Source organism: Dunckerocampus dactyliophorus, chromosome 2 (assembly GCF_027744805.1).
Source record: "Dunckerocampus dactyliophorus isolate RoL2022-P2 chromosome 2, RoL_Ddac_1.1, whole genome shotgun sequence".
Taxonomy (NCBI): domain Eukaryota; kingdom Metazoa; phylum Chordata; class Actinopteri; order Syngnathiformes; family Syngnathidae; genus Dunckerocampus; species Dunckerocampus dactyliophorus.
In genome coordinates, this window is record NC_072820.1 from 25,559,256 (window position 1) to 25,585,440 (window position 26,185).

The 26,185-nt window shown below is 37.4% G+C and overlaps 3 protein-coding genes across 3 annotated transcripts; 1 reads left to right on the plus strand and 2 right to left on the minus strand.

Moving 5' to 3' along the window:
• Positions 1–422: 422 nt before the first annotated feature.
• Positions 423–9,353, minus strand: pnhd (pinhead). Its single transcript, XM_054768325.1, has 7 exons — positions 9,062–9,353; positions 5,766–5,861; positions 5,551–5,693; positions 5,119–5,395; positions 3,784–3,965; positions 2,280–2,338; positions 423–642 (listed from the first exon to the last, which is right to left on the minus strand). The coding sequence occupies exons 1-7, from the start codon at positions 9,111–9,113 to the stop codon at positions 489–491; spliced, it is 963 nt and encodes a 320-aa protein (XP_054624300.1). The 5' UTR covers positions 9,114–9,353; the 3' UTR covers positions 423–488.
• Positions 9,354–14,326: 4,973 nt separating this feature from the next.
• Positions 14,327–18,113, plus strand: LOC129177137 (serine/threonine-protein kinase NIM1). Its single transcript, XM_054767934.1, has 4 exons — positions 14,327–14,580; positions 15,227–15,490; positions 15,548–15,816; positions 17,281–18,113. The coding sequence occupies exons 1-4, from the start codon at positions 14,517–14,519 to the stop codon at positions 18,013–18,015; spliced, it is 1,332 nt and encodes a 443-aa protein (XP_054623909.1). The 5' UTR covers positions 14,327–14,516; the 3' UTR covers positions 18,016–18,113.
• Positions 18,114–18,432: 319 nt separating this feature from the next.
• Positions 18,433–23,189, minus strand: ccl25a (chemokine (C-C motif) ligand 25a). The gene is made up of 5 exons (XM_054764663.1): positions 23,154–23,189; positions 22,057–22,144; positions 20,533–20,650; positions 19,941–20,058; positions 18,433–19,866 (listed from the first exon to the last, which is right to left on the minus strand). The coding sequence occupies exons 2-5, from the start codon at positions 22,118–22,120 to the stop codon at positions 19,840–19,842; spliced, it is 327 nt and encodes a 108-aa protein (XP_054620638.1). The 5' UTR covers positions 22,121–22,144; positions 23,154–23,189; the 3' UTR covers positions 18,433–19,839.
• Positions 23,190–26,185: the final 2,996 nt, after the last annotated feature.

Genomic DNA, 26,185 nt, shown 5'->3' on the forward strand with positions numbered 1-26,185 from the left:
AACAGTCCAGTTGCGACTGGTTGGATGCCCTGAGACTGACAAATGTTTCTGCTTTCATGTTGAACTTTAATATGATAGGTCAAATATATCGATGAGGTTTCCTGTATGGCCAAACCTGAAATTTTCCGGAAATCCTACTTATTCCTGTTACTGTTGCTTTAAATGTCTTCATATTTGCATAGCACGACTGGAACTGACCACCTTAATTCGACTCTTTTACCACAGCGTACATGTCATTCAATACAGTATATGCATGTAATATCCTAACATATTATTATTTTTTACAATATATTGCCATTTAAAGGGTTTTGCACAGTGGCACAAAGGCAAACAGGGTTTTGGTCTTACATTTATTTAGAAAAATGATCACTTTTACATATATTACATATAATACAATAATACTTTATTGGAGAGAGCCGGATCTATCGTCGTATGCAACCATGTCATGCGTGGTTCCAGCCAGGAGGGGGCGTCGTGTGTGTGTTGTGTCATTCGTTTTGGCAATGGCAGGAAGTGATGGAGAGGACCTTGCAAATCTTCCCGTGTTGGCTTAGAAAACTGTGGCTCTCGTACCCTTGGGGAACGCACAAGTTGGATTGTTTTTCAATCCACAAGTGGCACATTTCGGGATCTGACAGGCTCCTGCAGAGGACACGGAGAACTTATTTTTAGTGTGGAATAAATTCCATGATACAGTGGATAGAATGTATCCAGTGAAATATAGCCTATATATGTTATATTACTTTGGTGGAAGCCATGCAACTTTGCAAACAGAAAATCCAACCTAATAAGACCAACATGATACACTTGTAGACTTTTACTTCTCCAGGCCCAAATAATCCATTTTAATCTCGTATGATTTGTTGGGATGGTCATTTCCAACATCACAAAGTTTGCCATTGTTTTTAATTCCATTGCATTTACAAGACTATGTCAGATATGTGTGTCTTTTATGACCTACAGTTGTACAAACTGGAAAAAAATGCAACTAAAATATGATTTTAACAGTGAAAAGTATGGAAAAATATAATACCTAAAATAAAATATGTTATGGATAAAATTAAAAATAATATATCACAAATATTCCCATATTTATAATATACATTATAAATTTAATAGCAATATTAAATATTTAATTATAAAATAATAATAAATGAAAATATTTCAGCTATAATATAATAAATAAAAAGGACAGTTGAATTGGCAAAAAAGCAGCAAAAACATTTTAACAATAAAAAGGTGAAGAAAAAAATCCTGTTAAAACTATGCTGGAATAAAAATGTTTTTAAATTATATTGAATAATATCATTTGAATAACAATATATTATCCTGGTATTTCATTTTTTTTTTAAATAAATAGAATAACGAAAAAATAATAAAGTCACAGAAAAATGTAATTTCAGATATTGCAAAAATAAAACAAATATTTATAGTAAATGATAAAATAGAAATTTGTGATGCTGGTTCATTTTTTAAAATAAACATTAATAATAAATATAAACAATAAAAAAGTAAAAAGAAAAAAAAGAAAGTCATTTCAGTTATTGAAATAATAAAATGAAAAAAGATTCAATATTTATAGTACATGACAAAATAGACATTTGTGATGCAGTTTTTATTGTTTTGGAAATGCTAATGGCGCTTTAATGTATTAAAAATATATTATACTGGTATTTCATTTGTTAAATCAATATAATAATATTAATAATTTGAAACTTTCCATAAAAAATTTCTAAAGTAACAAAAAAAGTCATTTAAATTATTGCAATAACAAAATAAAATAACATTCAATAGTTCAATAGTTTTATCAGGTAATGGAAAGGAAATGCTAATAAATATATAATTGAATAAAAAAATATTGGTATTTCAGGTTTTTAAAAAATAAATTTAATAATTATGAGAAAGGTTTTTAAAAAAGTTATTAAAGTAATAAAAAGGTAATTTCAATTATTGCTTTAATAAAATCATAATAATTTTTTAAATCCCACATGTAAAATGCAGTAGGTTGAGTGTCATTGTAAGTCACATGATCCATCCATCAGCACAGGTTCATGGATAGTAATCAATGTAACTTTTATGCACGAAACTTGAAATAATACTTTTTTTTGATGATTTTATAGAGTTGCAGGGGTGAGAAGGGGAGTGGGTTTAAAGGGACATTTGGTGCATGAGGGGGAACCTTAAAAGTGGCTGTGTGAGAGGGTGACAGAGATCACAGGCAATTGTTAGGTGATGGTCACCGTTGTGTGTGTGTGTGCGGCAGCTGTCCTCGTACATACCTGAGAAGGCATCGGTTTCCTGTGGTGCAGCTTCCCAAACATCTGCCCACATCCACTTCCTGTGGAACATTAGCAACACAAGAGAGAAGGGCCGTCAGGTCACAAATATTGACACAGTTGGTTGTTGGTGCCCAGCTGGCGTTTAGCATGGCCGCCGCTTCGATTTGACACCTGTGTGCAGGGGAGGGGGCCATTTGTGTTTGCGCTCTGCTTGCATCTTCAGTGCTGAGCCAGAGACCCCACCTGCCCCCGCACACAAACTACAAAAGGCCTGTTAGACTGCCTTCACACTTGGGGTTTAGCAAAAGAAAAATACTTGGCGCACACTTTGGTGCGGTTCGTTTAGTGTTCACGCTGGTATTTTTGTCATGGGACCAAAGGCTACGCAGTAAAGAACATATTCCTCAAATATGGACTTGATCGGACAGCTTTTCTTACATATTACATGACGTAACCCAACCAAAATGCCATCTTCTGAGTTGAATACGGGGGTTAACTTTAGATTCTCCTTAGATTTCATGAAAAGCTTCTAAAATCTACTTTTAAAGAGTGCTTTTGTCTCTCCCACAGAGAGAGAGAGCAAGCAGAGCAGAGCGACAGCACTTCCAGCACATTTTCTCATTGGTTATTTGAGTTATTTGAGTAATCTGCTGTATTTACTCGCTTAGCTTTCACAAAAAGCTTCTAAAATCTACTTTTCAACAGCATTATCACACACACGCAGAGGGAGAGAGCAGAGAGACAGCACTTCCAGCACATTTTCTTGTTTATTTGAATAATTGTCACACATGCACACGGAGGAAACGATCAAAACAGAGAGACACCACGCTTTTTCTCTTACATGTTTGTCATTTCTGCATGGTGTCAATTTAACTCTGGTTTGTGTATCGTTCACATCTGAGCTCAAATGAGCCAAACCGAACCAGAGTTCACTTGCATTTGGACCCAGAACTGTCTCTCTCATTTGGTGCATACCAGGGTTTGGATGATGGCGCTCTGACTCGAACCGTAACGAACCGTATTAGCAAAGCAAACACACCAGGGTTGGTTTTAACGGAACCAAACATGACGAGTGTGAAAGCACACTCGGAAGGACTCATCTTGGATCTTTGTGAACTATGCACGAATTCCATACGCTTTCATTAGCTGGGAGCCATAAATAACGCTCTTAAAGAAACGGCAAATGTTTGCTGAAGATTTTGTCAGTGTTGTAGATTGTACAGGAATGAATAAGCGTCAGAGGAAGTCAGCAGGCTGATGAAGTGCTGTCTGCCACACACCAGGCAGCATGCATAAAGATACTTCATTAGCGTCTGCAGCGTTTCCTCTTTGACTTGACGACCGCAGAAAGACGGCTTGTGAAAGTGGAATTACAAATGGGCCACTTTGCATGTGCTGAGTAAACCATTTTAATCAACTGGAAGGGGAATGGAAAGAAAACAGATTTTTATGTAATAGAGTAGAAAGCTAATTTTGAGGACTTTTTTGAGTGAATGAAACTTACCTTGAGTTTTTCCTCCTTGACTCCATCGCCGTCATGGACAATCTCGTAGTAGTACTCCACATAGGGAACTCTGTAGCAGCTCTCCTTCAGCTCGCAGGCCGCTACCGTCTGGATGACGTCCACTTTGTTGGGGGTTTCTACTAGGGCCGGGTCGAACTTGGTGGGCACGCAGGAGAAGCCCTCTGGCATAAAACAATTGTTATGTTATGTTATGTTATGTTATGTTATGTTATGTTATGTTATGTTATGTTATGTTATGTTACGTTATGTTGTGTTATGTTGTGTTGTGTTGTGTTGTGTTGTGTTGTGTTGTGTTGTGTTGTGTTGTGTTGTGTCGTGTCGTGTTATGTCGTGTTATGTCATGTTATGTCATGTTATGTCATGTTATGTCATGTTAAGTTACGTTAAGTTACGTTACGTTATTTCTATTTATGTTGTATTTATTATTTGTATTTATTATTATTATTATTATAAATTATATTATAATAATTGTATTATTATTATTTATTAATAAAAAAATAAAAAGAAGAAATAAAATATCCATCCATCCATCCATGGATGGATGGATGGATATTTTATTTCTTCTTTTTATTTATTTTTTTTAAAATAAAAAAAATTAATAAATAAAAAGAAGAAATAAAATATATTTAAATAAAATAAAATATTATTAGATTTTTAAAAAATAAAAATATATGTAATTTTATTATTTATTACATTATATATTGTACATAATACATATATATTACGATATATTTTATTTTATTAGTTCATTATGTTTATATAATATACATAATAAAAATAAAATACATATAACAAAAATATTTTTTGATTTTTTTATTTGGTTAAATTGTATAATAAATAAAATATTAAATAAAACAAATATAAATTGATAGAAAATATATATTTAATTTTACTATATTATATGTAATATTAAAAAAGAAAGACAAAATAAATATAATGAAAACATAATAAATACAATAAAATATTTTTATTTGATATTTTATAATACAAATAAAATAAATATTAATGAAAAAAAATAAATACAACAATATATAAATAAAATAAAATCGTGCATCTTATTATAATAATACCACAACTACAACTACTACTAATAATAGCAAAAATAAATTTAATACTGATTAAAAATAGGGCTTAACCCTACAAATGTAGCAAATGTCGTTACTTGGCGCTGCATCAATGTAAATTCACTGTATCCACTTAGAAGCATCATTTTCAGTGTCAGAGCTCCAAACAATCACATCTATGGTTAGTGTCACTTTTTTTTTTATGGTAATGGGGGTCCATTCCATGCCAAAAAAAAAAACACTCACACACCTGGAGCGCCCTTAGAGCGCGAGCACCCTCCCACGTCAATGACACTCTCGTAGGGTGTCTCGGCGTAGAAGGTCCTGAGGGAGGGGACCCTCATGCACCGGGTCAGCTTGACCTCGCAGTGGCACTCCTGGATGACCTCCACTTCGCGGGGACCCTCGAACAGAAGCACCCGGTCCACACGCATCCCCGTCGGCTCGCAGACATGATTCACCCCGCACGAGGGCAGCGGGTTTCGGGGCTGGGAGGTGTCCGAGACGGCGGGTCCGCGTGTCCTCAGCTTGGTTGTGAGACACAAAAAAAATCATTCTATGACCCATCTGTGCATGCAAAACAATATTTACTGCATATTGTGAATGTTTCATGTTGCTTCCTAAGAAGCTGGCGACCAAGCCATAGCACCCCTTGCGGTGATGTAAAAGAACTGCACCATACTTTTTTGCTCCTGAGGAATTCCAGCAAGGTTGCGTGTTGCGTGTGATCCTGCTCTGTCTGCACTTCGTAGGGAGGCCGGCGCGGGCCCCCGCAGTGATGCCGACACATGCCCACGTCCACGCTCACAGGACTCCCCGATATGTCTGAGAGGAGCAAAAACAATTAAGAATTTTCCACACTTTTTGATGTGGGAATGTCATTATGGCAGGCGTTACCTTGTCCGATGTACACAAAGTGACTCTGTCTCTTGCAGCAAACTCTTTGGCTGAACAGGTTTCTGTGCTCCATATGTTTGTTTAGTACTGCCGCCACTACAAAACAACACAAACGTCTCCACAGTGCCACAATACCGCCTTAAACCGCATTAAACCACAGCAGTTCATTTGCATGACTTTCATTTGGACTAAAGTATTGGGACATAATGCCTTCTGGCAGTGCTTTTGTGGTCATTTGTGAGGTCAGAAGTAATAATAATAATAATAATAATAATAGTAATAATAATAATAATAATAATACATTTTATTTGTTGGCACCATTCAAAACACCCAAGGTCACCTAACATGTAATAAAATAATCACAATAAAGCATACAAATAAAAATAACAATACAAAAGAAGAACTGCCAGACACTCAAAACTAAAAATCCTAGAAGTGACTCTTTTTGGAGCCGGGACAGCCAATCCCTGTTCCTGAAGGCCTGTGATGGACCTCTTCAGAATCAGCTTTATTGGCCATGTTTGTTACCACACTAGGAATTTGACTCCGGTCAACATGACTTTCTGTTACAAGGATAGTAAATAAGTTTCCACACCAAACCTCCCCAAACATGCCTTTTAACAACCTTATTTTGTGCATGATGGATGAGAAATGTTTCCAAAACCTTTCCCACAGAGCATGCAATGGTCCAAAATGTCTTCACTAGGACGCTAGGAGGCCAAAGAGTATAAAATCTTGATTGATTGATTCATTGATTAATAGGTTCCCCCAATGCTTTTCTCAATGTAAAGCAAGGGTGTCAAAAGGGCCTTTTGTGGTCCGCCACCTGTTCTTTCATGGCTCTCGGCAAATTCTAAACACTGATATGAATAAAATATAAAAAAATTAAATACAGGCCTTAATAAATAGGGAAAAATATTACAAGTACTATATTAAAAGGTGTATGCTACAAGATGCCACACAAAGGTTAATAACTTTGATTTAGATATTTATTCATTATTATTAAGCTATATTATGTTAATAAGCTATATTCTAAGATATTTATAATTATTATTATTCATAAGGGCTGTCAAAGTTGAAGTTTCCTTTAATGGCACTATTTTTTTTGATACGTGATTAACGTTCGCACGTCCTCTTTGACCCTCGGCCCACCCCATTGTTTGAGGAAACGCAGTAGTGACTGTGGAACCACAAGCGGGAACAAATATTGAGCAGAAATGGACAAAGAAAAGGGTGTTTTGTTTGGTAAATTTAGCTTCAAAGCCCCGGCAGATGGCTCTCGCAACAAGAACAAGGTTATTTGTATCGGATGATGGTCTTTTCCTCGTCAAAACGTTTCCCCATCAAGACGATTCCCCACCAATTCGATTCCCCGCCACCAGAAGTCGATTCCCCGTCAACATTATTTGACAAAAATGGCAAGATGTTTCCCCGTCAGTATCAAGTCGTTTCCCCAACAAAATCGAGTCGTTTCCCCTTCAGAGTACAAATCATAAATTCATATAAATCGAACAGTATCATCAACATCCGCACCAACAACCATGTGGAGGGCTGGCACTGCCACTTCAACAACCAGGCTCGGCGCGACAGACAACCCTTCTACCTTTTGGTGAAGCTACTTAGCGATGAAAATGAACATTTTCGACGCAAGCTCTTTTGTACAAGTGTGTCAATTCGTACGTAACAAATACTATACTGCGCAACAAGCGACAACTTGGGAAAGACATAGGCCCTAGATAATATTAAGTTTATGTTCAACAACACTTCGGGAAAATAATTATTATAGTATATAGTACCCAGTTTATTTGTAAATGCATTATTGGTGAATTTGTAAAATAAAACTGGAATAAAGGTTACAGTCTGGTTGATATTGACGGGGAAACGACTCGTTACTGACGGGAAAACATCTTGCCATATTTGTGGGCGAATGCTTGCTTCTGATGCCGGGGAATCGTCTTGACGGAGAAATGTCTTGGCGGGGAAACAACCATGTACCATTTGTGTTTACTGTCGCTGTGATTTGAGAAGCGAGAAGTTACTGGAGGACTGCCGGTATTTTTTTAAATTGTCATTTATACAGTGGCACCTTGGCATACGAGTGTCCTAACTAATGAGTGTTTTGAGATGCGAGCCATCTCTTGGCTGCTTTTTGCTTTGAACTGCGAGTTAAAATTTGGGTTACGAGCCGAGTACAGCTACTTGGGGTCTTGTGTCAATGTGACCAAGACGAGAATGGATGTAAATAGCATTAGCCCAGGGAAAGATTTTCAAAACATCAGTAAAAAAATGTAAATTATACCCATCTAATTTATATTATTTATTATGACAGGAACAACATCAAATTAAAAGCATGATAAAAAAAAACAGAGCCACCATCCAGGTTGTGTACCACAAATAGCCACATTAGCACTCGATAAGGTCATCAAATCCTACCTTTATGCATTTCGACATAGTATCAGCATTTGGGACCAAATACGAGGTGGAAGAAAAAGGGTAAAAATACAGTATAGTAGTCTATCTGTGCATCATGGGAGAACGTTAGAAGGTGCATTCAAGGACCGTAAGTTAGACAAATCGGCGCTCACATTAAACATTCAAAAACTGCAGGATTTGTAACTGTATATTATTTTTTGAAGAAAATAATGGCCCATATTTACAAAATTGATATCCCTTTACATAAAATTGGATGTAGTTATCATTGTAGTTGCATATCGAATCACCGCCAAGAGATTTACGTCTCTACTTATTACAGATACAAACTTATTTCCATCTGAAACTAAATCCAGTTAATTATGAGATAACTATGGAAAAAATGTGATTAATTGTGATTAAATATTTAAATTGATTGACAGCCCTATTATTTTGATTATTATATTTATATTATTAGATATTTATAATGGTCAATATTTAAGTGCTTAGCCTATTTTGGTCCAACATTGGGTTTGTTTTTGCATGTTTACTGTAATAAATAAAATAAATACAAATAAATGAAATCTAAATGTAAAATAAATAAAATCTAAATAAAAAATAAATAGAAAATATCAAAGTGACTGCCGCATCCTTCAGTTTTTCTGTATGCAACCCCTGAAAGAAAGCACTTTCAGGGCATTTGAATAGAGAAAAGTATTAATTAAATACTTTCTGTCACAGTACTGTCCAAATCCTAAAGTGATAGATCTGTGTGTCAATATTTACTCTGCAAACGTGATTGGAGGGTTGCAACTGTGCAGATGCATGAGGCCAAACAAGCTAATGTGGGGTTTGGAGTGCTTCTAAAAAGCAAACAGAGTACTTACATGTCAGGTGGAGAGCACACAGCAGCACCAGGCAGTGTCGGGGTACATCCATGACTTCAAGTATCCAAGCTGCTTCTCAGCCTCTGGTATTTATACGTCAGCCCTAAACGTTGCCCGAAAAACCACCTCTCAGACTGGGAAGCAGAGTGAGCGTGTTAATCAAATTTCCATGCTTTAATTGGCAACAGCAGCCACTTCAAAGCCACAGCAGCGTCTTTGCAGCATCAGCAGGCTGGAGGAGTGAGTGTGTCCAACAGGCCCACCGCTTCAGCCTAATCAAGTGCTTTAAGTAGCCCCGCCGCCATTAAAAAGCAGCACTCATTCAAAGGCATTAATCATCTTTTATCTCGGGGGGAGGAGGAGGGGGGGGTTATTTAGCACCTCAGACTTGAAACAAAACCAGCGGGCCGAGCACATAAACAGGATCAGCGTGGGGGCGCCCCGGCCTCACCTTCCCGGACCTCCAGCAGCTTTTGTGTTTATTCAGCATGGCGCCAAATGGCCCAAACTACCCCCCCCCTTTTCTTTTTTTTTTTTACATTTTTAAAGCCTCCTGGAAAGAGCAACACATAGTGAAAGATGTGCAGTACTTCATTGCTATTTAGTCATGTTTTATTAGTCATAACGGCGTTTTTATTTGCTACATATCAGGAAAGCTACTCTCTCTTATGTTTCAGTTTGTAAGAATTTTAGTTGATGTTGCATCTGCATTCATTATTTATCACAAGAAAACGCAAATAAGTCACAATTTATTACAAAACATGTAGCTAACTAGCAGGCTCAGGCTCAGCAACATATATGAACATAATTGCTTCACTGACGCTTGTCGCAAGGTAGAATTCATGGGACAATATCGTTATTGCCCCATAGGCTTGTTGGTACAGTGGCACCTTGTTTTGTGTTATTAATTTGTTCCAAAAGGTCAGTTTTTTCCATAGAAAATAATATAAATACAATGAATCACCCAACAATGTGGACATAAAATACATTTTAAATTTTTTTTTTTACAATAATTATACTTTTACATGCAGAAAACAATGAAAAATAATTGTAAATGAAGAATGGATGGAACTTATTGTTGATGAGGACTTCCTGTATATCCTGGTGCGATCAAATAAAAATTTTTCTTTATCAAATTTGCAACTTTCTTTGGCCCCATGGCGGGTTATTTAGCAGTCACGCTGACAGTATGGACAGTGAGTCAGGAGGGACACGTAGGGTGCGTTGTTTGGGCACTCCATTTTGGAACGATACAGTACAGATACAAATGGCAATATTGTATGAAAACCAAGACAGTGTACAAAAAACAAAGAAAAATGTTGGCAAACATTTTTGATGAAAACCGAGGTTTGAATGTACATCAAAATACAGGAAGTCAGAAAAGGAAACGACCACAAAAACATAACATGAGACATATTTAGAAGGCAGATTTTCCAAATGTAACAAAGTGACACCAACACGTTGTTATCTTAGGTTGCGTTCTAACAAATTCAATCTGAAACAAGCCCCCCCCCCGGCCCGCCCGCCTGTGTCATAATCAGGTGTTAGTCCTTTGTTTGATGTGCTGATGTCATCCCCTCATTTTGATGGGGATCAACGGATCATCGTCAGCAACTCAGACACCTTGATCAAGGCCACAGGGTTTCACTTGCAGACTCTTTTCATGCGACGCGCAAACCCCCCCCCCCCCCTCCCCCCCAACAAATCACGCTAGAGATTCCATCGTAAGGCCCCACACGCCCGCCTGGGTTAAAACACGGCTGTCCTGGTGATGACTTGATTGAATTATGCGGTTTGTCAAACGCTCTCGCTCACCAACTGGCTTTCACACATTCTGTCCGACTCAATATACAGCAGGGTTTACATAACCACTTTAAGTTATAATATACTTGCAACTGGATGCCATTCCACCACCAGTACTATAGTTGCTAGCTGGAAATGATATGGTTCTGACAGAAATGATATGGTTCTTGCAGTGTCATTGAATAAATGCACTCAATTGTAAGCTCAGTTTGAGCTGGAATGTATGGTTTATTTGTAATATCAATATGACATACGTCCTTACACTGTCAAGGACTCTTTTAACCCAATACAAGAGCTGTATCAACAATGTTGCATTACTGATACTTGATATTGGCTTTCTTACCGATACACGATGCCAATATTGCCAATATTGGTTATATTCATTACCAATACCAATATTGACAGCAGCTCTTCCATCGAACTAATGTTGTGCAATGAACACAATGAACACATGATGCTTCATTTACTGTGATGCCACTGGTTGCATTTAACAAATAAACGCTCTTTGTGCAAAATAAGACAAATACTGCAATATGCAATACAAGTTATAGATAAAGGGCCATATTCATTTTAAACCTTTTGTCTCAACAAAATAGTAATAAGAAAAACAATACTCACCTAAAATAACATATTCCTACTATCAACAGAAAGTATACAATTTGGAAAGCTGCACATTTGTGGCAAAGTAAAATGCAAAGCATGAAATGTTGGACTAATACAATCTGTGAAATTATGAACTGTTTTTTAAGATATATATTAGTGTTGTCCATTGATTAAAATGTTTAATCGATTAATTGATTAATTACATTTTGCCCATAGTTAACTCATAATTAATCGCAGATAGAAGTTTTTATCTATAATAAGGGATGTCAATCTCTTCGTGGAGAATGATTCGATACGCATCTAGATGCACAGTTGAAGTTATGATTCAAAAACGATTTATTTTCAAAACAGAACGATCTGATATGATTTGATGAGGTGTACAAACGATACGATTAAACGGTTGCATTTATTGATGTAGACATTAATCTTACATTATAAAATAAAGAAGCCAATTCTATAATCGTTGCATTCTGACAGTATTTTCAAATGTGTAAAAGAGCACATCCCCAAGCAATAAGCGGCATAGAAGATGGATGGATGGATATCCCCAAGCATGCTGTAAGGCAGGGGTCCCCAACCACCGGGCCGCGGGAAACGTTCAGGCGCAATGATTAAAAAAAAAACCTTAAAGAAACAGATAGATAGGTATCTACCTGTTGTTATCCCTGTGACTTATTACATGATAGGCTCCAGCATACCCGCGACCCTAATGAGGAGAAGCGGCATAGAAAATGGATGGATGGATGGATAGATGGATGGATGGATGGATGGATGGATGGATGGATGGAGTTCAATTTCTCCACTTATAAAGCCATTTCTAAAGCTTTGGGACACCAGACCACAGTGAGAGCCATTATACAGAAATCCATAGAGGAAACAGTGGTGAACCTTCCCAGGAGTGGTCGGCCAACCAAAGTTACCCCAAGAGCACAGCAACGACTCATTCAAGAGGTCACAAAAGACCCCACAACAACACCCAAAAACCTGCAAGCCTCACTTGCCTCAGTTAAGGTCAGTGTTCATGACACCACCATAAGAAAGACACTGGACAAAAATGGCCTGCATGGCAGAAAACATCTTGATGATCCCCAAGACCTTTGGGAAAATACTCTGTGGTCTGACAAGCCAAAAATAGAACTTTTTGGAATGTGTGTGTCCCATTCCATCTGGTGTAAAAGTAACGCTGCATTTCAGAAAAAGAACATCATACCGAAAATAAATATATACATACCTACAGTAAAATATGGTGGTGGTAGTGTGATGGTCTGGGGCTGCTTTGCTGCTTCAGGACCTGGAAGACTTGCTGTGATAAATGGAACCATGAATTCTGCTGTGTCCCAAAAATCCTGAAGGAGAATGTCTTCAGTCTTACTCAAATTTTACACGCATGTGCTTGTCAGTCCCCTAAAGGTGTGTACCAAACTTCATGGCAATTGGGGTAAACACCCTAGAGTTATGTATAGCTGTATGGGAAATTTCAAGTCAGTATGACTTACGGGTGTCAAACTTTGGCATTTAATCATTTTGTTTCTGGTCTTGAATGTGATTAGACTCAGACACTTACGTAGCACGTGCAGACGCGTCCACCAAGCAGGACATTATTGGATTATACTTGCACATCATGAATACGCGGCTTATTAACATGCGACGCAGACTGCACAAATCCTGCCTGTGTGCCGTCTACGCGCTGACATGCAGCAGACTGTCTGGTGTCATAATGATGAGTGTCTGGGTCACTGTGTTGCCGGGTCGGGGGAGTTATATCGGTTTATGTTCACCTTCTTTCATCTCAGTGGGAAGCTGTTATGACAGTGGTGGAGATTATGAATGAAGTTAAAATTCTGTAAATGGTCCAGTTGAAGTTATTTATATTGAAAATGTCTCTTCACACTTTCGGCCAAAAGTGTTTCAAAGTAAAATAGTACAATCCTTGCCTCTTAACTGAAAAAAAATCTCAATTTAAAGCACTTTTTTTTGTTTATGTTACTGTCTTGAAAAGAATAAAAACAAGATCGTACAGTAATTACATGTCATTATATGCTTATGTTAAAATAACTCCCTGGAAAACTGAAAAATTCTAAATTTCATCCTTGCACAGTTTAGTGCAACTCTTTATTCACCTTACCTTACCATACCTTATTGCTTTTAATACCGGACTACCCAATTCTTAATTCCGTATTCTCTTTTCATTTTGACTGTTTTTATTTTAAGATGCACTACTTTTTTTGTTGTAGAGTCTTTTGTCTTTTAAAAGTGCTATATAAATTAAAAGAATAACTATTATTAACACTTATTATTAATAATTCTTAACTAATGATCAAGTAATTAATTATTAAGGAATTTCAAATGTATTATTAACATGTTTGACTATAATTACATGTTGGATTATATGTCAAACAATAATCCCTTCTCTTAAATCTGTGAGTATTAAAAAAAAACATTTTGCAGCACCAGGTGTATTTTTTTTTACTTTATTGACTTACAAAATCGTATACATCATTCAAATGATTTTATATTCATATGTAAATACAACAAAGCATCATAATATTATTAGTGTTTCATTATATTTCCTTTTAAATGTATCATATTATTACCATGTGTAAATATTAATTAATTTATCATTTTATCATTTTAATTTTATATTAAAATTGAAAAGTGTATTTCAGAAATAAGTGTACATTTATAAATAAAGTAGAATTTTACAATTAAAACACAAGGGTCACTAAATGTATCACGGCCCCCCAATAAAGCGTGAAAGCTGAACGAGCTGCGACCTGCATTGAGATGCAAGCCATCCTTGGGACTTCAGACTTCCATCAGCACCAGGCTGCACTTTCACGTCTGGGTTTCGTGGAAGCTTCTGCAAAGCCTGTCTGCTGCCTGTCTGGAGGGGAGGAGCCCGCCAGCCCGACTTTACAAGCTGCTGCTGTGGGGATCGTCACCTGCTTTTGCACCCAGGCCAAGCTCCTCACAACCTTTTAGATCACATTCTTCTTCTTTTTTTATTGTCCTTTAACTCTCCTTTGTTGGCATATATGTGTTAGTAGTTATGTATTTGAACAGTAACAGCGCTGGCGTCAACTCAGGGCGGACAAAGAAGAAAGCAAAAACATGTAAGTACACAAAATCTGTGTTTCAATTGCCGCACTTCCACACTTCCACTTAGCATTTTCAGTGCATAGGTGAGTTCACACTGAGAAGTAACCGGATATTGCACTAACACCACAGTTGTCAATTCCTCAGTAAGAAAAGTAGCTATTGGCTGTCCTAGAAATCCCTAGATGACATCTAATTTGCATATTATTTGCATGTAATGCAACAGATGCTGTAGGAAAAAAACATAACCTCTGAGAGACAAAAAAGTGAGCACCTTAATTATGTTTAGTACTATAAATAAACTTGATTCTTGGTTTGTTCGCTTAAAATTGCCCATCACTTCATCAAAATAAAAATAATTTCAATATTTTATCTCAGCCAGCGCTTCTCAAAGTCTAGACAGCCTAATAATTACATCCAGATTTGCCTCTAGCTTCCACCCTTTATCTTGCAGTTGGGACTATTTGTTTAATTTATCACACAACCATCGGTTTTAAGTGTTTTGAGTGTAACATCTAAAAAAATGCAGTGTACTACTTCCGTACTCCTCAGTGGGAACACATTTATGCACTCAAAAGACCAAGTATGCAAGTGCGCCGGTTGAAACAGCGACAAAGTGAGACTCTGTTTGATCTTGCATTATTAACACTGCCCCGCCTTCAGGGGCTCATCCATGTCCCGAGAATATCTTGAAACGGGCCTCCAGAAAAGCTGCCAAGAAGGTGGAGAGGAAACAGAAGAAAGGCGAGGAGCAGGATACACTGCAGCACACGGTCTTCGGGAAGGCCTTTTATGACCTGAGCCACTCGGAAAGGGTGATGGATGATCTCATCTTTGGACGTCGGGTGGGGCTGTATGAGCTCAGGGGGGAGATTGGCTCTGGTAATTTCTCCCAAGTGCGACTGGGGATACATGACCTGACCAAAGGTGAGTGAGGAAGATTCCCATCTTGGAAATGCATCATTTGGTGTTCTTTCTCGTCAGAGAGAGTGGCAGTGAAAATCCTGGACAAGGTGCGCCTGGACAAGCGTTCGCAGTCGCTTTTCGCCTCGGAGATCTCCTGCATGGAGAAGCTGGCGCACCCCAACATCGTGCGTCTCTACGAGGTGGTGGAGACCTTCAAGAGGCTCTACTTGGTGATGGAGTACGCCAGCGGAGGGGAGCTGTTCTCCCGCATCAGCACCAGGGGGCGCCTGTCGGACCTGGAGAGCAAGTTGGTGTTTGCTCAGGTGCTGTCGGCTGTGAAGCACATGGTAAGTAGACATGATGGTTGGGACAGTGCTCCTTCTTCTCCTTTCTCAAGTCACGGGGCCCTTTACAGTATATCCATACAGTGTATTATACTGTAAAAAAGTACGACTGCTAATTACATAGCTATAATAATAATATAAACAGTAACAATAGTGATAATAATAATATATAATATTAATAAATAACATTAACATAATTTCAGTACGAGCTGCTACTTAACGGCAGGCATAGCCGAGGACAGCTATGTTGGGGCTTCTGCCAATTCAACGTTAGCAGCGCTGGCATTAGCTAGAATTAGCAGTGCACTAGCTGGTCATCAACACACCAGTAAACCATACGTACACTATAACGATCTAATTTATCTTATTTATTGTGTATTGTGTAAACCTATAACAGGAACCACATCAAATTAAAAGCACAAAGTGAATACAGATACAGTCAGAGAGGTTGTGTACCACAGATATGCACATTAGCACTCAATAAGGTCATCAAATCTTACCTAAGCATTCCCACATTGTATCAGCATTTGGGAGCAAATATGAAGATTTTTTTTTTGCGTACTTTACTATAAGTAAAAACTACTACTACTACTAATTATATGAGGTTACTGAATTCTAATTGTAGTAATAATAATAATAATTATTATTATTTTTGTATTTTTAGTTAAAAAATAAAATCTAGTGTTCCCCCATACTATAACATTAAAAATACAATATTAACATTAACATCAATCTTAATACTATTTATATTAATATGATTATTATATTACTTTCTATATTATATTTTGTTGGTATTTCTAAATAAATATATTTTATGTGTATTCCTTGTACATTGTATGCATCAAAAATGTTGGGCAAATTACTTTAAAAAAGTTATTAATTATAGTTACTAATTACTTTCCACAAAATAAATTCAATTAGTAAGAGAATTAAATCTAATTAGTGACAATGGAATATCATTATTGTTTTTCAAATATGTGAAAAAATTTAGCTCTGTAGTGGTATTGAAAGATGTTACTGTTCACAAAAGTATTTTCTAGTTGCCCGATTCTCAAACTGCAGTACAAATGCCATTGCTGGTACGAGGTCTCTATGTAGTGGTACGCAGGAATACCGGACGTAAATCAAAAAAAAGAAAAGAAAAAAATGTATAAATACAATTACATTAGAAATATACACATGAATATAAATGATGATGATATAAATTTCGTTACCTTGTACTTGTGCATGTGTAATGACAATACATTTTAATCTAACCTGATGAAATATGTATGAAATGATTGAAGAAACGCACATTTATTCTCATGAAAATTAATGAAATTTCTGAAATATTCTTGTTAAACTCTCCGACTACACGCCAGGCAGTACCTGCGAGTAAACGGCACATGTTTAAACGCATGATGGTAGCAAACAGTGGTGAAACTTGCAAAGTGGAATTGGTAGTTACGCGCATCTTCTCTTCGCCAGCATGACAGCAACATCGTCCACAGGGATGTGAAAGCCGAGAATGTCTTCTTCACTAGCACCTGCTGCATCAAAGTGGGTGACTTTGGCTTCAGCACCTCCTGCCGCCCCGACGACATCCTCCACACTTTCTGTGGCTCCCCGCCCTACGCCGCACCTGAGCTCTTCAAGGAGTCGGGTTACGTGGGGCAGTACGTGGACATGTGGGCGCTGGGCATCTTGCTGTACTTTATGGCGACCGCCACCATGCCCTTCAGAGCTGTCAACACAGGAAGGCTGAGGCGATGCATCCTGCAGGGCTCCTACAGCGTGCCGCCATATGTGCCTGACCCCTGCAGGGAGGTCATCAGGGGGCTGCTGAGGCCTGTGCCTGCAGAACGCTTCAGCGCAACCAAGATCATGGCCAGCGAGTGGATGAGAGGTATGGAATACCCGCAGCCCTATGCCGCTTGTCGCCCGACGCCCTCCCACCTGGCTGAGCCGTCCTGCATCCTCAGCGCCGACGATTTAAACGTCAAAGCGGCGCTGGAAGATCTGGGCGTCGGCGAGCTCCACCTCCTGGACCACGCTATGGACCTGAGGAGCCCCGTGACCGGTGCCTACCGCATCTTGCTGCACCGCATCCAGAGGAGGAGGTCGGTGGAGTCTGTGGGCTCCAGCTACATGTGCATGAAGCAGGCACAGAATCCACTCAAACACCTGGGCGAGCGCCGCTCGGTGGTGTGTATCATCATGTAGCGCTCTTTGCATTTGACGATTGGTCAAATAAAACAGGCTTTTCCATAGGATTTCAAGCAAAAGTAGCAAATAAGGTTTTTTTACTAGACTCCTGTATACAATCATCCTTTGCCACTTTGAGATTCGAATTTCATGGCTTGAAACTATCACACTTTTTCAAAAATATATCAATCAAAAATATATCAAAGTCATGCTTTTTGTGGTTGAATAGGCCCATTACTTTTCACCACATTTGCATATTTAAGCAAATGTTACATAAAAATGGCTAAATGAAGTAAAATACAAGTACAAATATAAGGCATTCAGAGGATACATCCAAATACATTGTGATATGTAGTACTCTACACTGGTCACTAGGCGTCAGTAATGTTCGGTGAAACACACAAGCACTCCACTTGATCACTGGAACAACAGGCTTTTATTGCAGGTTTCAATTATCTCAGTTTGCATGTTCTCCCCGTGCGTGTGTGGGTTTTCCCCAGGTACTCCGGTTTCCTCCCACATTCCAAAAACATGCATGTTAGGTTAATTGGTGACTCTAAATTGTCCATAGGTATGAATGTTCAGGATTTTTTTGGTAGACAGCAGAATTCATGGTTCCATTTATCACAGCAAGTCTTCCAGGTCCTGAAGCAGCAAAACAGCCCCAGACCATCACACTACCACCACCATATTTTACTGTTGGTATGGTGTTCTTTTTCTGAAATGCGGCGTTACTTTTACGCCAGATGTAATGGGACACACACCTTCCAAAAAGTTCAACTTTTGTCTTGTCAGACCACAAAATATTTTACCAAAGATCTTGGGGATCAACAAGATGTTTTCTGGCAAAATTGAGACAAGCCTTAATGTGTTTTTTGTTCAGCAGTAGTTTTCGTCTTGGAACTCTGCCATGCAGGTCATTTTTGCCCAGTGTCTTTCTTATGTTAATGGTTATTTATTCCAAAAATGAATACAGTTAACATTACATGATTCATGTTACAATTCACAGTTTCACATGTCCGAAAAGGAGTAGGAAGAAGCAACGCTTATTATTGATGTTGTTGTGGGGTCTTTTGTGACCTCTTGGATGAGTCGTTGCTGTGCTCCTGAGAATGTTCACCACTGTTCCATGTTTTTGCCATTTTTGGATAATTGCTCTCACCAGTTCCGAAGCCTTAAAAGTGGCTTCATAACTTTTTCATCTCAATTAATCTCAGTTAAGTTATGTTTTAACAGGAGGGCAATCACTTTTTCACACAGGGCCATGACACTGTAAAACAACAAATTGCTGCATCGTGAGGTCTCGCATATGATGTCAAAAGAAGCTAAGGAAAAAGCAAAAGAAACATTTTAAAAAGTTCAACATTAAAACCAGTAAAACACTTGTGAAAGGCAAAGATGGACAAACAATCTTGTCACAAAACGCAAGTAACAGCATAGCGAAACGTTTTTACTTGACACACAAGTGTAAAAAGGCGTTAACCACTCTAAAACACCATTATTTGTGTTTGTTGCTATTGTATTGGTGAAGCCTTGTTATAAAACAAGACTGGGACAGTACAAAAAGTTGACAGTTCACTTTTTATTGTAATAATGCTTGGCAAGAGATCACGTTCTATACAAATTTTAACACCAGAAAAGCCTTTTGACACTCATTTTACCATTTGTGTTTGCACATAAACCCAACAGAAACACTCTTTCACCATCTAATAACAGCAGCTTGATGATAAATGTTCTTTGGGAAGACATAAAACACCATTCACACATAAGTATATGCATCAAAAAGGTCACATTAAGAGGTGCAAGCTTTGACCTTTATCTTCCTCCTCAAAAAGGCCGCCTTTAGCTGAACAAGCGGTTCTTCTGGCGCTGTAAAGAACAAAAACAAATTGTTGACTTTCACATTGCAGTAGTTTATACATTTAAAAAAAAAATCATTTGACCTTTTGGGTGTTCTTCTTGGGATGTGGAGTGGGCTTCTTGTCAATGGCGTCCATCAGTTCCTTCACCCACGTCTGTCGGGGGTCGGTGCAGTACACGCGACCTTTCCTCATAGTGAAGCTGAACAAAGACACACAGCAGTAGCAGCAGTTAGCGTGTGTTTGTGCAAAGAGCAAAACACAGTGAAAGCTTCAAATGCTCCCACAACCCTTCCACTCGGTGTCTGTGCACAATCATTCCTATAAAAACGGCTATCAAAAGTTGCACAAAAATCCAAGCATTTCAAGATCCAGGGTCAGGGTTGACGGACATGGAGAAGTACATTACGACTTGAAAAGGTAAGTCACTTGGCATGAAGACGTCATGCGGTCTGCTGTTTTGCAGTCTTAAATGTCATGCAAGTGTAAAAATAAACTAACCCCCATTAATGATAAAAGCAAATTGTTGCTTCATATAATTTGTAGTGTACCATACATTGCATTCTCTCTTTTTAAAAATATATTATAATATATTATTTTTGAATATGAATATGAGTTTTGAATTGTACGACCTAAGGGGTGTTTGGGTTGTGAATTTGCGATGTGTGCCTCTCACATGACAGCGCGGATGTTGCAGCCTCCGTCCGTCTCCTGAATCCTGTACTTGACCGCACGCTGTTGGGTCTTTTTGTCCAACTTTTTCACATACGACAGGCAGCAGTCGTCATAGGACACTTAAGGAAAGACAACATAGGATAATTAACAATTATGATTCATTCTGAATGATGAATATTAATACATACATAATAAGCATGCCACAAGACACTCAATTCACGAGAAGAGACGATGCAGGCGATTGGGTCCACGAGACGCGGCGAGATTTTAACAATTTTAAGAAAAGTTCAATGAAAAAATATGACTGTGCAAACTTCCCAATAAGACTGTGAGTCACAAAACAATGCAGGTGTGCTTTTAAATGTTTATTGTCTCACAAATTAACACTCAAAGATATTACTGTCAACATTTTTGGAAACCAAATAAACCACTGTTATAATAATATAATGTATAATAATAATAATAATAATAATAATAATAATAATAATACAGCTCACTGTTTTTCTCTTATCTACTTGTCTTTGTTTATTCACATCAGGGCTGTTCAGCTGGCCTTGGATATTTATAATAAAAAAAACTTTGTATAATAATAAACAACATATACATACATTATGCATGCATATACATTTATATACACATCTTTGTGATGTTATTAGTTATTAGTATCAACATTTTAGCTTTTTCTAGTTTATTATGCCTTTTTGCTCTATTTTTTTTGTTTATTTTATTTCTGCCATGAGCCACGTTCCACCAACGGACCCTGTACCATACTTTTGCCAGGAATGTTGAATTCAACTTTAATATTAGTATTTTTTAATTGCAATTAATAAATAGATAAATAATAAAGAATACAAAATAAATAGCTGCCTAAATATACAAATCACACAATAACCAGGTATTTTTGTAACCAAAATGTATATCTAATTAATACAAGTTTAGACGGAACTGAAAAGTTACTACACATATAACCTTATTTTAAAAATTCGTAGCATATTTAGCATTCCTATAAGTTACAACTCATTCAAATGATTTTTTTATTCATAGTTTCACAGTCATTCATAGATCGCATGAACTGTTTTCTATTTTTACAGATAGAAATCTAATACATAAGCTGTATCGCAAAGAGCTATTTCTAGTAATATGCAATGTATAATGTCTAATAAACAATGTATTTGTTTATATATATTTTATATATTATATTACAATGTATATATTTGTATAACTATAAATATAGATATTATATATATTATGTATATAAATATATTGTAATTATTTTATTCTGATTTTATATACATATATATATGCATATATATATATATTACACACAAATAATTGTAGCTGTATTAGTAGATGTTTACTAATTCAGTTTCAATAGGATGTACAAGTGTAAAGGGTTATAAAGTGGCAGTCAGGAAGTAATGAAGTCCTCCCTCTGGGACAATAAAAGCACACCTCCCGCCCTCTCTTTATCATCTGTGGCATGTTGCACGTCACCATAATAACCAAGACAAGTCTTCCTTTTTACCTTGTGCCATTGCCAGACAGAGGCACGATAAGACCAAGAGGATGAACGGCGTGTTGGAACGCATGGTGCACTCGATTTGGTTGCAACTCTGTATAAAAAAAAAAAAGCCAACAACAAAAGGATTATATTATTTTATTATTATCTAAGACTTTGTTTGCTCATATGTTAGTTAGACTTTGACCTTGAACAAAACTTTCACGGCTTACGGCAAACACTGGAGGGGATGACAGGAAATCCAACAAATGCAAACAACATTTGATCTTGCTGCATTCCATACATTTTATTTGATGTTTTTTTTTGGGCCACTTTTTGTGGGACAGTTTCCATATGCAGCTCAACTTAACAAATACAAATTAAAATTTAAAGAGCATATAGTAGTGTTTAGAATGTATGGTATGATTGCACATATAATTCCCTTGATGGCGTGTTTTTGCATGCATGTTTTTCTGTTAATATAAATCAGGGGTGGTCAACCTGCAGCATGTGTGGTCATATGTGGTCTACCATATCATTTTAAAGCTCAATGCAAAACATTATACACTAATTAAACAGATTTTTAATATTAATAGCTATTTAAATATGATTTATATTTGATATTATTTATGTAATTGTGTATTTAAATGATATATTAATATGTATAATATATATATAATTTATACAATTATTAATTTTTTAAAAAAAATATCCTTAAAAAAACATTTATTTGATCATGGCATCATATTTTATATCAGTCACATTTTATATTTAGTTTATTTCCAATTGCAGATTTTTAATGGAGAAAAATCGTGATTTGCAAATGCATATTGATAATTGATATTTGATATGCATAATTGATATGCATATGATAATTATATTAGACAGAACATCAACTTAAATAATTATTCTTTCACATATTAATAACGCTAATAAACAGCAATGTATAAATAAAACAACAAAACATCCATCCATCCATTTTCTCAACAACAAAACAAATAAATAAAAAATCTACACAAAAAACTGCCATATTTCTCTTCAATTTCTAAATTGACGGCACAATCTTTCATTGATTTGCGCATGCAAAGAATCTAACTAAAGTGTTGTGTCTGCATGTCGCTTACCTGTGTCTCTTGCTGCTTGTCTGGTTTGTGGAACCTGTGCAGGCGAGGCCTTATAAAGCTAAAAAAAAAAAAAGAGGGGGGGTGCGTCTTGCCAGGTATCATATTTCCATATAAGCAACTCACCTTTGCACTCCGACTCATTTCTCTTTCGCTTTCCTGGCAGTGCAATGCTGACATGGTTTTATCTCCTTTTGTGTGTTGAAGTGATGTATGTGTATATGTCACATGGTTGTCAGTGACAGATTCTTTATGCTGGTAAGACGAAGGAATGGAAATAAAAGCACTCACTTGGGTTATACTGCACACTATGTACTGAATGTTGTGACGAGGAAATCCCCTTTTTATATCCTGCAAGATATGATAAGATTGTGGTGGAAATATATCGTCTTAGAGTCTTAGGCAGAGCTTTTTTGTGGTAAAGTTGCAGTTTTTGTAGAAGGGCCGTGGGCAACAATGCTTCTACACATTCACTGGATTTGATAAATGCATGAATAAGATTGCTGTTTTATTTTCCATGGAAATAATTGCTTTAAATCTATCTTTTGTTTAACAATATTGATGAATTTATAATATACGCTGTATATTTCTTTATTCCCACTTACTGACATGCTGTCTGTTTTATTTATTTAGAGTACATTTGGAAGTGTGAATGATGAATTGAAACCAATAAATATTGGAAGATCTGGGTTTGAATCTCCATTGGGCATCTCTGTGTGGAGTTTTCATGTTCTCCCCGTGCGTGCGTGGGTTTTCTCCAGGTTCTCCGGTTTCCTCCCACATTCCAAAATGTTACGTTAATTGGCGACTCTAAATTGTGTTTGTCTATATGTGAACTGCAATTGGTTGGTGACCAGTCCAGGGTGTACCCCGCCTCTCGCCCGAAGTCAGCTGAGATAGGCTCCAGGATACCCCCGTGACCCTAGTGAGGATAGAAAATAGATGGATGTTGAAAAAAGGGGTCAAAAACTGGTTTGGGCATGCTTGATGCGAGTGTTTCCAGGAGGCTAATGGGAATGTTGCTCCAGGTGGTGAAGATGGCTTCATGGAGAGCATCCACTGTCTGCCATCCATCCCCAAATGTTCTCAATTGAATTTAGATCAGGGGAACATGCAGGATGGTTCAAAAGAGTGAGGTTATTCCTCTGGAAAAAGTCCTTTGTCAGGCGGGCATTGTGAACTACATCATTGTCCTGTTGAAAAAGCATTACCACACAGACGATGGCCTTCAGTCATGAGGGATGCCCCCTGCAACATCACTTCATAATGTACCGTTTGACGCCCCCGCACAACCTGAAACTCCATTGTTCCATTGAAGGAAAAATCATGAAGGAGCCACCTCCATTGTGCCGTGTGGAAAAACATGTGGGATCTCCTTGTCATGCCAGTAACGTTGGAAGCCATCAAGACCGTTAAGGTTCCATTTTTTTCTCATCAGAGAATAAAACTTTCTTCCGCCTTTCAATGTCCCATGTTTGGTGCTCTCGTATAAATTCCAAACGAGCAATTTTGTGGTATTGAAGGAGACGAGTCCTTTGAGGACTGCACTCTGCACCCGTAACAACCTTCATTTTGGCTGAGGATGGTCTCGTACCTTGACGGACAGCCAATGGATCCTAAATTTACAATTAATCTATGTGATCGGTATCGGAATCTGACAATTTCACTCATGGATGATCGGTATCGGAATCGGCAGCATAAAACCATGATCGAAGCATCCCTATTACATATAACATGTCTTTTAATATTTTTGGACTAATAATCGTCCATAGTCAACCGTGAAACAGCAACCATTTATGAATTCATTATTTTTTGAAAAAACATGATAGAGTGACGAAGCGATATTCGAACCGCGATATAGCGAGAGATGACTGTATTCCACACTAATGCTTTTTTGCAATAAATTGCTCACTCAAAATGTTTCTTGTCTCACTCCCATTTCTTATTTTTGCAGCTTGAAACTCTACTTACAACCTTCTCAGGATCCAAAAGTGCAAAATGTACATTTTTGCAATTTTTCAACTGGTCTTAACATTTTGATCATAACAAGCAATAATAATGTAAAAAGGTACAAAAATGCTTAAAATGTGGTGTTCTGGAGTGAAAAAGATTGACTTTGAAGGATATCAATGAGGGCTGTGTGTAAAACGTAAATGTATATAATAAAACGGGGAATGTCTCGGCTTGTTTGGCCATGTTAAAGAATCAATTCATTAGCAGACAGGGGTGAAGATATTACATGCACAGGAAGCTTTATGCTCACTAATGTGCTTGTCAACATCACGAGATGATTGATGGCCTATGAGGCCCTTCCCTGAAATAGTCTCTTTAATTGCCACTTGTGTTGGAAAAACTTGACTGGAACGCAACTGCAAATGTATGTTGCTTTTTTATCCTCCTGACTACCAGGAAAAAAAAAAATGTTGTCCAATCACATTTATTTTGAAATTCCCCAATCTATGAGAAGTAATTGGAATACTGCAAAAGAAATTTTTGAAATTTGTATTTTTGTTTTTAAGCTATGATGTGTCCCAATACAGGGGAAACGGAACTTCATTGTGAAACAGTTAGTTCAACAAAAATATCAAAAAGTCAACTTGATAAAGTGTTCAACATAAACTGTCAACATAACATAACTTTATGTTCAACATAAAGTGTTCATTCTAACTGTCCATCATGTCTTTTCTTTTGTTTCACTTTTGCTTCTATTATGCTTATTTGGTATGATACTTCAAAAAGCAATTCCCTTTCTTGGAAACACAAAGGAAAATCTTGCACTTGGAGCACATAACATATGTTTTACTGTTGCAGCCAGATTGGCGACACCTTGATGCATGTGTTTCATCCACCATCCCATCCCCGATGCCCTTTCCTCCTGTAGCTGTGAAAGTTGTCTTGCCTTGGTAGACCACAAAATCCAAAACTAGACCAGTTGGTGCAGCCAAGACAAATAGTCCAGTTGGGTTTGGTTTGCCCGGTACATACTGGCGCACTGGGCATCGACCAGTAAAAGGAACCATTTGCTCGTCAATGCA